General features: G+C 42.0%; 1 protein-coding gene across 3 annotated transcripts in view; it reads right to left on the reverse strand.

Moving 5' to 3' along the window:
- Window positions 1-1,566: 1,566 nt before the first annotated feature.
- The window catches only part of CPSF2 (cleavage and polyadenylation specific factor 2), a 45,522-nt gene continuing 32,350 nt past the window's right edge, over window positions 1,567-14,738 (reverse strand). For all 3 annotated transcript variants that reach the window (XM_030213997.1, XM_030213998.1, XM_030213996.1), the window contains exons 9-15: window positions 14,382-14,482; window positions 10,730-10,930; window positions 10,423-10,575; window positions 9,693-9,918; window positions 8,359-8,661; window positions 3,317-3,451; window positions 1,567-2,979 (exon numbers count right to left, since the gene is read on the reverse strand). In XM_030213997.1, the coding sequence (XP_030069857.1) occupies window positions 2,887-2,979; window positions 3,317-3,451; window positions 8,359-8,661; window positions 9,693-9,918; window positions 10,423-10,575; window positions 10,730-10,930; window positions 14,382-14,482 (1,212 nt within the window). In that variant the 3' untranslated portion in view covers window positions 1,567-2,886. The remainder of the gene's footprint in view (window positions 2,980-3,316; window positions 3,452-8,358; window positions 8,662-9,692; window positions 9,919-10,422; window positions 10,576-10,729; window positions 10,931-14,381; window positions 14,483-14,738) is intronic.

Here is a 14,738-nt window from a genome sequence, read left to right on the forward strand (position 1 = left end):
TTAGGCTGAGTACAGAACAGATTTTCAGAATAAGTTTTTGAAATATTAGCACAATTGCAGAAAAAAATAATCCAATTTCAAGTTCATAAAACAGCATAGACAGACAAAAACAAATTTAAATGTTATTGATTTATTGTATGGCATTTTAGTTGCAAGTCCAGTGAGAAATGTTGTGAAGTTCTGAAACAGAATAAACACCACCCCCTAGGGGTGAAAACCAGACAAAACAGTATCTTCTAGAAATAAAAGATCAGGCACTTAAAAAAAAAAAAAAAAAGATGAACAGCCTGCAAGTCAGTTTTGTTACAGAAAAAAATCTACAAAAAAATTGTGCAAGAGAAACTGTATGCAAAACAAACTAAAGTTGAGCGAGTTAAAATTTAAAGGTCAGGAACATGTGCCACCATGATTCTTTATACAAGCTTTTGCTTGCTGAATATGGTGCCCGTTCCAGAGGCTGTACGAGATTGATGTCTTAGCCAATAGTTGCACTTTTTCCAAACTGTGTAAGCAAAACTGACTTGAAGACTTTTACCTGATCTTGAACCTTTGCACGTAAGGCTCAGTTTAGCAAAGATACTTCAGAAGAAGACGACTGTGCAAATCTATAGGTCAAGTAGGACCCTTAATGGCCAGCCATGAAACATGAGTCAAGTCTTGAAAAATCCAAACAGGTACTTGGGTAAAATTAAAGTGGGTCACAAACATAGGTTTTTGTGTTATTTTCTAGACTAAAAGCTAAGAAATTCACTCATAGCTATCCAGCCAAACTGATACAGTAACTGAATGAAAGCCACTATGCCATAAAGTCCTGGTCATGGCAGGGTCTGTTCTTCTGAGCAGAATCAGAAGACCCTATGAAGCCAATTTAGGTCCTCCAGAAAAGGATTCTTATAAATATTGAGAGAAAAACATATTAGTTCTGGTAGTTTTAAATCAGAAAAATGGGGAAAGACTCAAAAATGTATAACCCAGTGAACTGGAAGAATAGAACTAACACTGGAGGAATAAGTCAATGCTTACAAACTTTTTAATACAAATCTATTAAACTGCCAAAGAAAAAACCCACCCAAAAAAGGAGGAGGAAAAAGTGGGTGCTCAAAACGTATCAATCACCCCATAAGGGTTGACACAAAAGACATCATCTCCCCCAGAAAACATCAATAACCAGAGCGGTACAAAAATCCAAAATAATAAAATATATATGAAAACAAATTACTTATCTCAACAGGAAGAGCAACATCAGTTCTCACAAACACAGGAAAATTCTTATCCTTTTAGTGTCCTCTTACCACTTCCTTAATTCACAAATAAAATCTAATGTAACTCCAAGATCAAAATAACTCCAACGCAGGGCTTCTTCAGCGAGCTTCACTAAGTATTCATACTTAAATACTGCTCTATACCAACGTCCATCATATTTTACATCTCTCTTCTCTGAAGTATTTTGGATTGCTGTACTGACATTTTCAGGGGCGAAGAGGAGTCTTTTCTGTTACCTCCTTGGTTTCACAGGGTGATTGATATGTTTTTAGCACCTGGTTTTTATCTTCTTTTCTGGTTTGATTTTTTTTTTTTTTTTTTTTGGAGTTTAGATTCTTTATTTAAAAGTTTGGAAGCATTCACTTGTTTCTCCAGTGTTATTTCTATTAGTTTTAAATCAGACCACCAACATCTTTTTGCCAATCAAACTATATGATATTGGTTTACAAAGTACAGAAATTAAGAAAACATCAAGGGCCCTAAGCCGCGCTGTAGGCACACTAACTTTTCAGCACGCACTGATGGAGACACCCATGGGTGTCTCTGGCATTAGTGCGCGCTAAAAAGTTAGCATGCCTACAGCGAGGCTTAGTAAACAGGGCCCCAAGTGATTAATCATCCTCAGGATGTTCGCTTTGCAAAAAATGAATGGTTCCAGAGGCAAGCAGCTACCTTTTTTATGCACCAAGAATCATTTTTAAGGTATATTTAACATTAAGACTGACTTCAAACAAAACCAAATCTGTTTTAAAGTTGAAGTGCAGACTCATGAAGTGACCATAACTTTCACAAGCAACAGCTCCATGGACAAATCACCTAGACCAGCACTTCCCACTACGACCCCTATTTTAACACTTGAATTCACATGGACTCAGATGAATAACTAAACAGAACAGTAGACCTCCAATCCCTTTCCCCATCCTCATCCACAATGGGAGTAGTGGTCAGCACAGTGCCATTAAGTCAGTGCACAATCACACGCCTAGGCCCATGTAACTGAAGTCCATGAAGGAGAGACCAGGGGGCAAGATCATACATGCAAGTAGATATGCTAGCTACAGGCTAGAACGGAGAGAAAGGGAACAGAGATCCATGTGAAAGGCATAGCCCTGTTTTGTGATCCCCATTTAAGGTCAGGACATAGTCTAAGCCTCCTCCCATTCAGTTTATTTAGGAAAGGAAGGGCTGCATATTGTATTATTCCACATGGCGCACTGTCGGAAATCAGCTTGATAGGATTTCTATCATCATGTCTGCTTTCTCATGAAGGATGTTAACATCAGACATTGTCATATATCCCAAGTCTCTTCTAAGAAGTAAACATTTAAGCAGTGGGTTCATACGACAAGTAAATCAGAAAACTAGAGGTGAAGCCTGGCACAGTTGTGTCACTTCTGATTAAAATGACAAGATAAGCATTCAATGGGCCTGGACATCTCCTAGTCAGAAAGCCAAGAATGTGGACCTGCACCTGCCTGTCACAGTTCTTTCTGCAACATCATTCTCGTTAACTGATATTTCCAATATAAATTGGAAAGAGCTGCAATACTAGAAAAATAAACGAAGGTACAAATCTCTCTCTGTAGAAAGTTCAAATATAAAAGGTAACTATGGAAAACTCCTTTAGACAATTGCATACTGTTGATATAAAAGGTCTCTGATTCTATAGAATTCATCAGATAGACAGCCTTCCAGTCCAATACGTCCAGTTTCAGTCTGAGGGGCAAAAAAAGGAGATATTTTGAGGAATGGATTAGGACTACTTTTACAATACAGTCTGATGAATATGATAAATTAAGAGCATTTCTCCAAACTCACTCAATCCATTTTTTGTCAGATTTGACTTATGTGATTAACTTTGTTTGTGAAGACACGACTCATTTACTATAGTTTATTCCTGTGCCGAAACTCACTCAGTCCATGGTATTTTAATGACTTTGTGCTGAATACTATATGCAAAACTCATTCAGTCCAAAAGCTGCTGCCGATGGACTGAGTGATCTTTGAAAAAGTGCTCTTCAAATGGGTGTTCATTTTGTGAAATATTACTCACCCTACGAACAGCCACCACGTTGTTGCAGACAAGCACCCCTCCTACAAACTCTGCTTGAATTCCTTCACGAAGAAGGACCTGCTTGAAGTCAGACAGTCTTGGCTCATTCATAAAAACTGACTGATGTCCAGGGACCTGCAAGATGAGCCAAGATCGTGAGGTGTAAACCTCATCTCTAATAGAGGCACAATGTGAACCTCTATTGTACAGCGATGATGTGAAAACTACAGCATGCCTTCATTCCACTAAACTTTCACTTATTGTATGTTAGAAAACAGGGAAGGAACCTGAGATTTCATGCTGAAATTTATATTACACACTTGAACAATTTAATCACCAGTTTCATGCCAAAGCAAATGTAACTATTTCAGGGAAAGATGTTAAAATGATATTTGTATTAGAAGGTACCATTAATTTCCTTTAGTCCTGGAACACCGAAAAAGTGGAGGGCCGTATTCCACTACGTCAAAGAAGGTCAAAGTAAGGAGTAGTGTGCTCAGCAGAGCTCTTCCATATATGGATATGATGGAAAACAATCTTTATTCTTCAGGACATACGCTGACCCCCGCTCCTGGTTCATGCCATTGTCAAGATTGTTTTCCAGCGATTACATTGTGTTATATATCCTCCAGAGACTTTAAACATAGACCCCCAACGTAGGCTTTTTGCCAAAACACAGTGCTGTGTCGGACCCTGAAGAATAAAGATTGTTTTCCATCATATCCATTGTCCAGCTGTTTTTTTTTAATGTTTTTGTTGTGTTGCAGAGATCAGGCATTTAAGTTGGATCTGCGGGGTATGCCTTTTTAAACAGGTTAGTCTTTAGTGATTTCCAGAAGTTTAGGTGGTCGTACATTGTTTTCAAGGCTTTTGGTAATGCGTTCCACAGTTGTGTGCTTATGTAGGAAAAACTGGATGCATACGTTGATTTGTATTTAAGTCCTTTGCAGCTTGGGTAGTGCAGATTTAGGTACGTTTGTGTTGATTTGGTGGCGGTCACAGAGACGTGGCTCATGGACAACCATGACTGGGATGTTGCTATACCTGGCTATAATCTATTCAGGAAGGACATAGCAGGAAAAAAGGGCGGAGGTGTGGCATTATATGGTAAGAATGATATTCAAGTGACAGAACTGCAGGACATGTGGGGTATGGAAGAAGCGCTGTTAAACTGGAAAGAGGGAAAGGAAAATTTATCTATACCGGAGTGATATACAGACCACCCTCACAGTCAGAGGAAACGGACAGGGACTTAATTGAAGACATCCGCAAGATAGCTAGGAAAGGGGAAGTACTTCTGATAGGTGACATCAATATGCCGGATGTTGATTGGGGTGTCCCGGCTGCAGGGTCGAAGCAAAGGGATCTTAGATTCCCTACAGGAAGAATTGTTCCAGCAGTGGGTAATGGAACCGACGCGGGATGCAGCTGTTCTGGACCTGGTGCTTACGAATGGAGAGTACGTTTCTGACGTCCAGGTGGCAGACCATTTGGCATCTAGTGATCATCGTATGGTATGGTTCAATATTAAAACAGAAGAGAGGGCTCATTCGAGATTGAAGGTCATGGATTTCAAAGGAACTAACTTTGCCGAGATGGGGGAATTTCTCAAGAAACAGCGGGATGGGAACAGCTGAAGGATGTAGAACAGGAATGGACAAGACTGAAAGGAGCTATATTAAAGGCAACTAACCTTTATGTTAGAAAATTACATAAAAATAAGAGGAAAAGAAGGTCGCTCTGGTACTCGAATGTAGTTGCTGAAAAGATAAGGGAAAGGAGGCTAGCCTTTGCACGTTATAAAATGACTCAGAAAGATGAAGACAGGAGAGAATACCTAAATCAGCAAAGAGAAGCTGGAAAAGCAATCAGGAAAGCGAAGCGGCAAATGGAGGAAAAGATAGCTAATACGGTAAAACTGGGGATAAGACCTTTTTCAGATATGTAAGTGACAAGAGAAAGTGCCATAATAGCATTGTGAGGCTCAAAGCTGAGGGAGAGAAATATGTGGAAGAGGATAAGGATAAAGCTGAACTGCTTAACAATTATTTTAGCTCTGTGTTCACGAATGAAAGACCGGGGATAGGGCTGCAGAAAACAAAGGCTAAAGGGGACGGATGTATGGTAGACCAAGACCCGTTTACGGAGGACTGTGTTCGTGAGGAGCTTGCCAAACTAAAAGTAGACAGAGCAATGGGGCCTGATGGGATACACCCGAGGGTGCTTAAGGAACTCGGAGAAGTTCTGTTGGCTCCGCTGACGGACCTCTTCAATGCTTCCTTAGAGACTGGAGTGGTCCCGGTGGACTGGAGAAGGGCAGATGTGGTTCCTTTGCACAAGAGTGGAAGGAGGATATTGGGAATTACAGACCTGTCAGTCTGACCTTGGTGGTAAGTTAATGGAAACGCTTCTAAAGGAGGATTGTGAGATTTCTTGAACTAAATGGAATGCGGGACCCGAGGCAGCATGGCTTCACTAGTGTCAGTCGAATCTGTCTTCTTCGACTGGGTGACTGAACAGCTGGATGTACTTGGATTTCAGCAAAGCCTTTGACACGGTTCCGCACAGGCGACTGAAAAATAAATTGAGTGCCCTCGGTATGGGACCTAGAGTAACTGATTGGGTTAAAAATTGGTTGAATGGTAGGAGACAGAGGGTAGTGGTAAATGGAGCTTGCTCTGAAGAAAAGGATGTCATCAGTGGAGTACCGCAGGGATCAGTCCTAGGGCCAGCTCTTTTTAATGTCTTTGTAAGCGATATTGCGGAAGGGCTGTCTGGTAAGGTTTGCCTCTCTGCGGATGATACTAAACTCTGCAACAGGGTGGACACCCTGGAGGGTGTGAATGACATGAGGAAGGACCTAGCGAAGCTGGAGGAATGGACCGATATTTGGCAACTAAGGTTTAATCCCAAAAAATGCAGGGTCCATGCACTTGGGTTGCAAAAATCCGAGGGAACGGTACAATATAGGGGGTGAAGTGCTTCAGTGTACGAAGGAAGAGCGGGACTTGGGGGTGATTGTGTCTGATGACCTTAAAGCTTCCAAACAGGTAGAGAAAGTGACGGTCAAAGCCAGAAGGATGCTTGGATGCATAAAGAGGCATGACCAGCAGGAAAAAGGAGGTGATAGGGCCGTTGTATAAATCTCTAGTGAGGCCCCATTTGGAGTACTGCGTGCAGTTCTGGAGACCACACCTACGGAAAGATATAAACAGGATGGAGTCGGTCCAGAGGGCGGCTACGAAATTAGTAAGCGGTCTTGAATGCAAAAATTATAGGGACAGGATTATGAACCTCAACATGCATACGCTGGAAGAGAGGAGACATGATAGAAACGTTTAAATATCTCAAGGGCATTTATGTACAGGAAGAGAGCTTTTTTCAAATGAAGGAGAGCTCTGGAATGAGGGGGCATTTGACAAAGTTAAGAGGGAATAGGCTTAGGAGTAACCTAAGGAAGTACTATTTCACAGAAAGGGTGGTGGAGGCATGGAATGGCCTCCCGGTGGAGGTGGGAGTCTACGACTGTTCCAGAATTTAAAAAGGCATGGGATAAGCATGTGGGATTGCTTAGGAACAGGAAGAATTAGGGGTTACAGAGGATGGGCAGACTGGATGGGTCATATGGCCTTTATCTGCCATCATGTTTCTATGCTTCAGCACTTTCTGCTACGAGCCGCTGCTGCATGTGGTGGACTGACTTGCCGGTGGGGTTGGAAGCTGGAGCAATGTCGGTAGGTGTGGGGAGGGAGGAAAGGCTCAAGACAAGCGGCTCCCCTGCACCTCTCCTGCCTGGTGAGTACAGTGGCACAAGAACTGGACTCTCAGGAAAGGCCGAAGGTATTTTATGAGTCCAATGGCTTTTCCTTTTATTATTATTTTCTTTGCTCTTCAGCACTTCTCTGGCTGTTGTGGGTTGCAGTGAAGCTTGTGTTGCAAAATAAATATAAACAAACAAAAAATTACTACATGCACGCTGTTCTGAGCATGCGCAGAGCAGCCATGCTTAATGACTGGCTGTCCTGTGCATGCACAGCTTAGCAGGTGGCTGCTGTATGTATATGCGGGATATTTCCCTACTGAGCTGCTTGCTTTTTTTGCGAGCAGCTCATTTGCATGTGATTTTTTTTATTTTTTTTGAGCATTGCTCATTATTTCTATTTCGGTAATTTTTATTTACACCTTGGGGACTTTTGTACATCAGCCAGTCAGTATCTAAGGGCTACAAACACTCCCCCAGCACATTCCCATCAGCTAATGGTGTCAAATTGACTGATTTCTCCAGGATTGCTTTACCCAGGACTGCCAGAACATATAGATGGCTGACTCTGTTTCTAGCCTAAGGCTATGTTGACCACCTCCACTCCATTGGGGCCACTGCTCCTTTGACATTTAACCCAATTCACAGCTGAAAAGAGAATTAACCTAGGAGGGAGTCCCCTACTCCATTCCCCTTAGGAAACATCTGTGAAGAACCTACTCATCTGGGTGCTTCTAGACCTGCAGTTCTTTGCCTCCCTATTCCCCCATCCCCCAGGCCATAATGGAAGTACTGGTACCTATTTGCCTGCGTGCTCTCAAGCCTTGCCATGTGCACCGGCTGATACGCTGAATTGTTATAACTTATCTGCAGCGTGTCACCTCTCTTTCTTTCAGACATACTAGAAGCAGGAAGAGAGGGGGATATGCGAACACTCTACCTCCTGATAATCCAATTCTAGAACAGCAGGCTCCTCCCCAGCACTATCTAAAATCCTATCTAGGTGACGCGTGAGGTCTGTCATCTTCGTACCAGGCAGACAAGTGATCAGGCGATCCGCACAACCACCAGCCACCCAGCTATCTACATGCCTAATAATCGAATCACCAACTACAACAGCCATCCTAACCCTTCCCTCCTGGGCAGAAGCTCCTGGAGACACATCCTTGGTAAGTAAGACGCAGTGAGTGAATGCCAGATGAACACATACATCCCCGTTCTTGTCTAATGCTACATCTGTAATCGCCCCGTTACAGTATAGCCAAGGGTGACTAATTTCTACCTCTAATTGTGGCAATGGCTCCAAAGTAGGAATGACTTCGCTCTCTTCAGAAATCTCTCTCTCATCGTCTCCAAAGAGGCTCTTAATGGCTTTCTGTTGTGCTATGGCACTGGGGTCGTCGTCAGGGGCATCCACTTGCATTTCTGAGTCTTCCCCATCCTCTCTTAGCTCTCCCTCTTCCAGAATGACTCCTGTATCCACTTTTGACACCCTCATATCCAGGATGCCATCGATCCATGCCAGCTCAGCATCCTTAGCTTTGCAAAACTGAAGAGAGCTCACAAGTGAATCTTTCAATCTGACCTAAATAAATGGAAAACAAGGTTATGAAAAACTAACACACAAGAACTACTTAGTGTTTACTAATTCTAACAAAAGTCTGCTCATGAAATGTGCCTAATATGTGACAGTTCATTCTTGGCCACTTTTTAAGGTTACATTCTCAACTATTCTATACCACACAAAATCTTGCTCTGGCGTGGGAAGCCTCAGAAAGAAAATTATGTTCTGTAATGTTTCTGCAGTTTCTGCAGATTACCTTGTACAAATGGAAAGCTTAATACCTTTTACATGGCTTAGGCATTGTTACTTGTTAGCATTTCTCTCTCCAACACACTACCAATTGAACAAAGAGTTATATTTAAGATTCCTTAGATCAGCTAGTTTAAATTTGAGGTTCCGTCTTTTAGCCAGATTAGATTAGAACAGTAAAGATCCTCGATGTTAAAAGTTACTGGCCCAAAGCTTTGGAACAGCCTTCTAGTTAAGTTCAGGTGTGTACAAACTTGTGCTCAGTTTAAGCGTGATCTGAAAACTTTACTGTTTCAGTAAGCGTTTGGCTGTTAATTCAAAGTGTAATATACTGGGATGTACCTTTGAAGAAACCATACTAGTAATCTGGCTGATTTGTTCTAAAGTTATTTTTTTAGTCCTTTACTTTTTAGTTATATGTTATGTTTATCAACTGTTGAAATTGAATTTATTTTATTTTGTATGTTTATTTGTATACTGCCAAGTACAATGGGATTTTGCAGTTTATAAATATTTTAAATAAATTCATACCTACAAAATATGCTCTGAGTTACACTGAAACAACAGTTCATGAATTATCATGTATCTTAACAGACAAGTACTCCAAGTCCTTCCCCACCCAAAGCCTAGTATGACAACTAAAAGGTAGTAAAAATTTAATCTCTTAACACTGCAAACAGGTGTTCACCTTAACTAACAGAAATATTGGCCTCTAACTCTCTGATACACAAAATTCAAGTGGCATTAGAGAAAGATTGCTCTTTCTAGTAATTCACTGAGGTTGCTTGACATTCATTGCTCACCTGGTAGATATGTGTTTCACTGGTTGCGTCAATAGTCTCATGTAGTTTTGGTGTATAAACTTTAATATCCTTGCCACCGAAAGCCCTACAGGATTCAGCCAGGTCCTGACAGGCTTCTGGAGGGCCATGAACAATGACCAGCTGACGTGGCTTCATCTGATTAATGATTTTTTTAATGGAATCACCATCCGAGCGCCCCTCGTAGTCTATATAGCTAACTCGGGCCCTGAAATATGAAGAATCTGCTGAGAAGCCATCTCTGAAACTGACCAATTTGAATATCTTCAAATGAATCAAAATAATTTCATTTACATATCTTTACTACTGGCTTTTAAAAACACCTAAAATGCATAACTAGAGAATCCAGACCGTTGCAATTAGAAATTCACTAACAAGATCCGTATGTTGGGCACAAAGTGAAAATTCTACCGCCACTGGGTCAAATCATTACAATGCCACATGCAAAATAGTTTCTTAAAAATGACCTGTCACACCCAAAAAAAAAAAAAAAAAAAAAACTCAGTGGGGGGAGGGAGAAGGTTAGGAATGCAAAACTAAGTTTAAGTATTATTTCCCCATCAGCGGGGATCCAAAAATACATTAAAATGGAAAAAGGGCAGCTATAGCGGAAATACCCAGGCCACAGCAGAGTCAAGAGTAGGCAACTCGGACATGTCTAACCTGTCACCCATTGCAAGTAGAGCAGAAAAAGGACGTTCATAATCCATACTTTATTTCCATGGACTCCGTTGTTGAGACACACTTGGTGGGAACATCTGATAAATCTTGATCCATTGGTTCATCTCCGTTGGTGAGTCCCAATTCCAGTTTGCTTTTTTCTTCTTCAGTTGCTTGGAGTTCAGGAACCAGGAAATCCTCAGGCCTAGAGAATAAGAGTTTGTAAAGCCATATTTATTTACTGATGAGGTGGCAGTGAGGTGTAGTAACAAAGTTCTCATGCTTTCATACAAATTCAATGAGTGCGTTTGCCCGTCCTGAACTGAAATCACAAAAAAGAAAATTTGTTGGTCACATACTTTATAATTTCTCCATATTCGTCCCACTTGATTCTTTCCTCTGGGGCTGGGAACATAGGATAGGACTTCTTTGCCTGTTTGAAGAAACCTCCTTTCCGGCCCCCTTCACCTTTCATCATCAGGTCATGTTTGGTTTTGTGCACCGATGGTTGATCAATATCCTCTTCTGCATCGCTCTCATCACTTGAGTCGATATCTGCCCTGAGACAGGAACCCAAAACACAATGATATTTGGCACAAGCAAAGCACATAGCATACATTGTATGAAATTCAAGATTTTACTGGTGATACACAAGGCACTGCAAAATGACGCTCCTTGCTACCTTGTGAAGATTTTTAAAACATTTATAAGCCAAGTGGATTCTTAACGTCTGAAGGGATACAATGCTTATCTATTCCATCCCTGGCTAAAATACAATTTGATTTTTCCCTATTTCTAGGCATTTCCGCTCTTTAGATGTGCACCATTTAGTTCTTCCTTCTCCACGAAACGCACATTATGAATCTACAAGACACTCTGATTTTTTTTTTTGGCTCCCTACCTATGGAATTCACTGCCACATGATATTCATTGTTTATTAATCTTTTGTTCTTTTAAGAAGGCTTTGAAAATATATTTGTTTGAGCAGGCCTTCTCTCTCAATTGATTTTTGAGGTTACTGGACATATTGACCTGTGAACAAGTAACAGCACCCCTTGTTTCAATAATTTTTGCTGTTTCTACGCTCTTATCTTTATTATGATTGCACTGTGTGATTCTGTTCTTTAAAGATGATGGCGCCCTTTTCTGAATTGTTTGTACACTGCTCTGACCTTGTTGGAAGGGCAGTATAGAAAGTTTTTAAATACACAACTTGCTAAAATGAGATCTTGTTCCTCCACCCCCCCCCCTCCCTTTATTGCTGGTCCTTTTGAATAGAACAAGCTTTCCACCAATCTCAGGCGTTTTAGATTAAACAATTTTATTGAAATTTTCCAGCATATACAAATATGCGTATATAAAGCTGAACGACCACAATAATTGAATCACAACAGTTAAACCCTCTAAACCCCCTATCCCATCAACTTCTAAAACCCATCCCCTCTCACCCATAATAACTACAGCTAAGTACATACAATCGCCCCAGAAGGCCTTGACTCTCCAGAAGGCTTTGGACATTTTGGTTTTTTTTTGGTCAATTAAAAAAAAAAAAAAAAGTCCAAGTGAAAAACAGAGAAAATCAAGCCATTAAAATGTAGGAGGGGCCAGTGTTTTTAGTAGACTGGTCTCCCAGACATCCCAGGAGATAAATGGAGCACCCTAGTGAACTTCAAAAACATGCTCCCAGGAACACATCTCACCGTTGCTTCCTTATCTTGTCTGCTGAGCCCCCCCTCCCCCAAAACCCACTGCCTACAGCAGTACACAATAGCCCTTAAGTGGGTACTACTACTACTACTACTTGACATTTCTAAAGCGCTACTAGGGTTACGCAGCGCTGTACAATTTAACATAGAAGGACAGTCCCTGCTCAAAGGAGCTTACAATCTAAAGGACAAATGTACAGTCAGTCAAATAGGGGCAGTCTAGATTTCCTGAAAGGTATAAAGGTTAGGTGCCGAAAGCAACATTGAAGAGGTGGGCTTTGAGCAAGGATTTGAAGATGGGTAGGGAGGGGGCTTGGCGTAAGGGCTCAGGAAGTTGATTCCAAGCATAGGGTGAGGTGAGGCAGAATAAGCGGAGCCCGGAGTTGGCGGTGGTGGAGAAGGGTACTGAGAGGAGGGATTTGTCCTGTGAGCGGAGGTTATGGGCGGGAACATAAGGGGAAATGAGGGTAGAGAGGTAATGAGGGGCTGCAGACTGAGTGCATTTGTAGGTAAGAAGGAGAAGCTTGAACGGTATACGGTATCTGATTGGAAGCCAGTGAAGTGACCTGAGAAGAGGGGTGATATGAGTATATCGGTTCAGGCGGAATATAAGACGTGCAGCAGAGTTCTGAACAGATTGAAGGGGGGATAGATGGCTAAGTGGGAGGCCAGTAAGGAGTAGGTTGCAGTAGTCAAGGCGAGAGGTAATGAGAGCGTGGACGAGAGTACGGGTGGTGTGCTCAGAGAGGAAGGGGCGAATTTTGCTGATGTTAAAGAGAAAGAAGCGACAGGTCTTGCCTATCTGCTGGATATGCGCAGAGAAGGAGAGGGAGGAGTCGAAGATGACTCCGAGGTTGCGGGTAGATGAAACGGGGAGGATGAGGGTGCCATCAACTGAGATAGAGAGCGGAGGAAGAGGAGAAGTGGGTTTTGGTGGAAAGACGATAAGCTCGGTCTTGGACATGTTCAGTTTCAGGTGGCGGTTGGACATCCATGCAGCAATGTCGGATAAGCAGGCCGAAACTTTGGCCTGGGTCTCCGCGGTGATGTCTGGTGTGGAGAGATATAGCTGGGTGTCATCAGCATAAAGATGATACTGGAAACCAGTACAGTGGGTTTGCTGTAATAGACCTGGCTCTAACATCTGAGGCTGCTGTTATAGAGGTTGCTAGATCAAATTTGTATTCACATTTGTGGAGGGTGAGAGGGGGTCACCTCTGATTCCCTCCAATGGTCATCTGGTCATTTAGGGCACACTTTTGTGCCTTATTCGTTATAACAACAGGTCTATCTCAAAACATCTTAGTTTTAGTCCTAGACGGTTTTGTTTTGTTCCATTATGGCTGAAAAAAACGTCAGGCACACCCAGATCCTGCCTTTAGAACGCCCCCCCCCCCCTTGTGATTTGAACAAACTTCTGACGAACTTCAAAGAAAAACATCTAAAAATCAGTTTTGAAAATGCCAATTTGTACGTTTTTGCGAGAAAAACATCCAAAATGTTTTTGTTGTTGTTGTTACATTTGTACCCCGTGCTTTCCCACTCATGGCAGGCTCAATGTGGCTTACATATTGTATGCAGGTACTTATTTATACCTGGGGCAATGGAGGGTTAAGTGACTTGCCCAGAGTCACAAGGAGCTGCCTGTGCCTGAAGTGGGAATTGAACTCAGTTCCTCAGTTCCCAAGGAGCAAAGTCCACCACCCTAACCACTAGGCCACTCCTCCACTTCTCCAAATGCAGATTTATGCCACTTTTTGGACGTTTTTCTCTTTTGAAAATGAGCTCCATAATAACGTAGTAGATGGCGGCAGATAAAGACAAGAATGGTCCATCCAGTCTGCCCAACAGTCACACTTATTATCAATTCATGATTAAACTAACAATGAATACTTGATCCTGGTCTCTTTGCCATTTGTGGGCCACAAACCTTAGAAATCAGCCCAGCGAGTTGCCATTGAAGTCCAAGTCCACCCGGCACTGTCCTCATGTTCCAACTGATCATGCCGGGTGGACTTCTACGATCTGTGTACTGTATATGACAAGTTCCTGTAAAACTGGCTTAACATGCTTGGTGGATTTGTCCCTACCAATAGTCTCATTGCTGGAGAAGCTTGAGACTACATCTCAAGATGATAGCACAGACAGACATTTATAAGAACAGAACCATGGGAATGATGAATAAGCTTGTTTCTATGCTACTTGCACACAGAAAGACGAACACACACCACTGTGTCTGACGCATCTTGTGCTTTCATCAGCTATGTCGGAAAAGAATCCATTTGACAGAAACTGTAGAACTTACTCTTTTGATTGCTCTAACTTTTTTGCCGCTTCTTTCTTCAGCTTCTCTTTTTCTAGGTGTTCTTCAAGCTCCTTCCCTTCTAGTTTCACTCGTTTTCTCAACTAAAAGTATATTTAACAAAAAAATTGCAATACCATTACTAGCACGCTTAACAACTTATAGTTTAGTTACAGGCATATTTTAGAGCAGAAGTACTGTTTTTTTTGTAATCAGTTATGCAGCTTTCAGTGGGTCTGAAGTGAGTGGAGGAGTGGCCTAGTGGTTAGGGTGGTGGACTTTGGTCCTGGGGAACTGAGGAACTGAGTTCAATTCCAAATTCAGGCACAGGCAGCTCCTTGTCACTCTGGGCAAGTCACT

This window comes from Microcaecilia unicolor, chromosome 9 (genome assembly GCF_901765095.1).
Source record: "Microcaecilia unicolor chromosome 9, aMicUni1.1, whole genome shotgun sequence".
Lineage (NCBI taxonomy): Eukaryota > Metazoa > Chordata > Amphibia > Gymnophiona > Siphonopidae > Microcaecilia > Microcaecilia unicolor.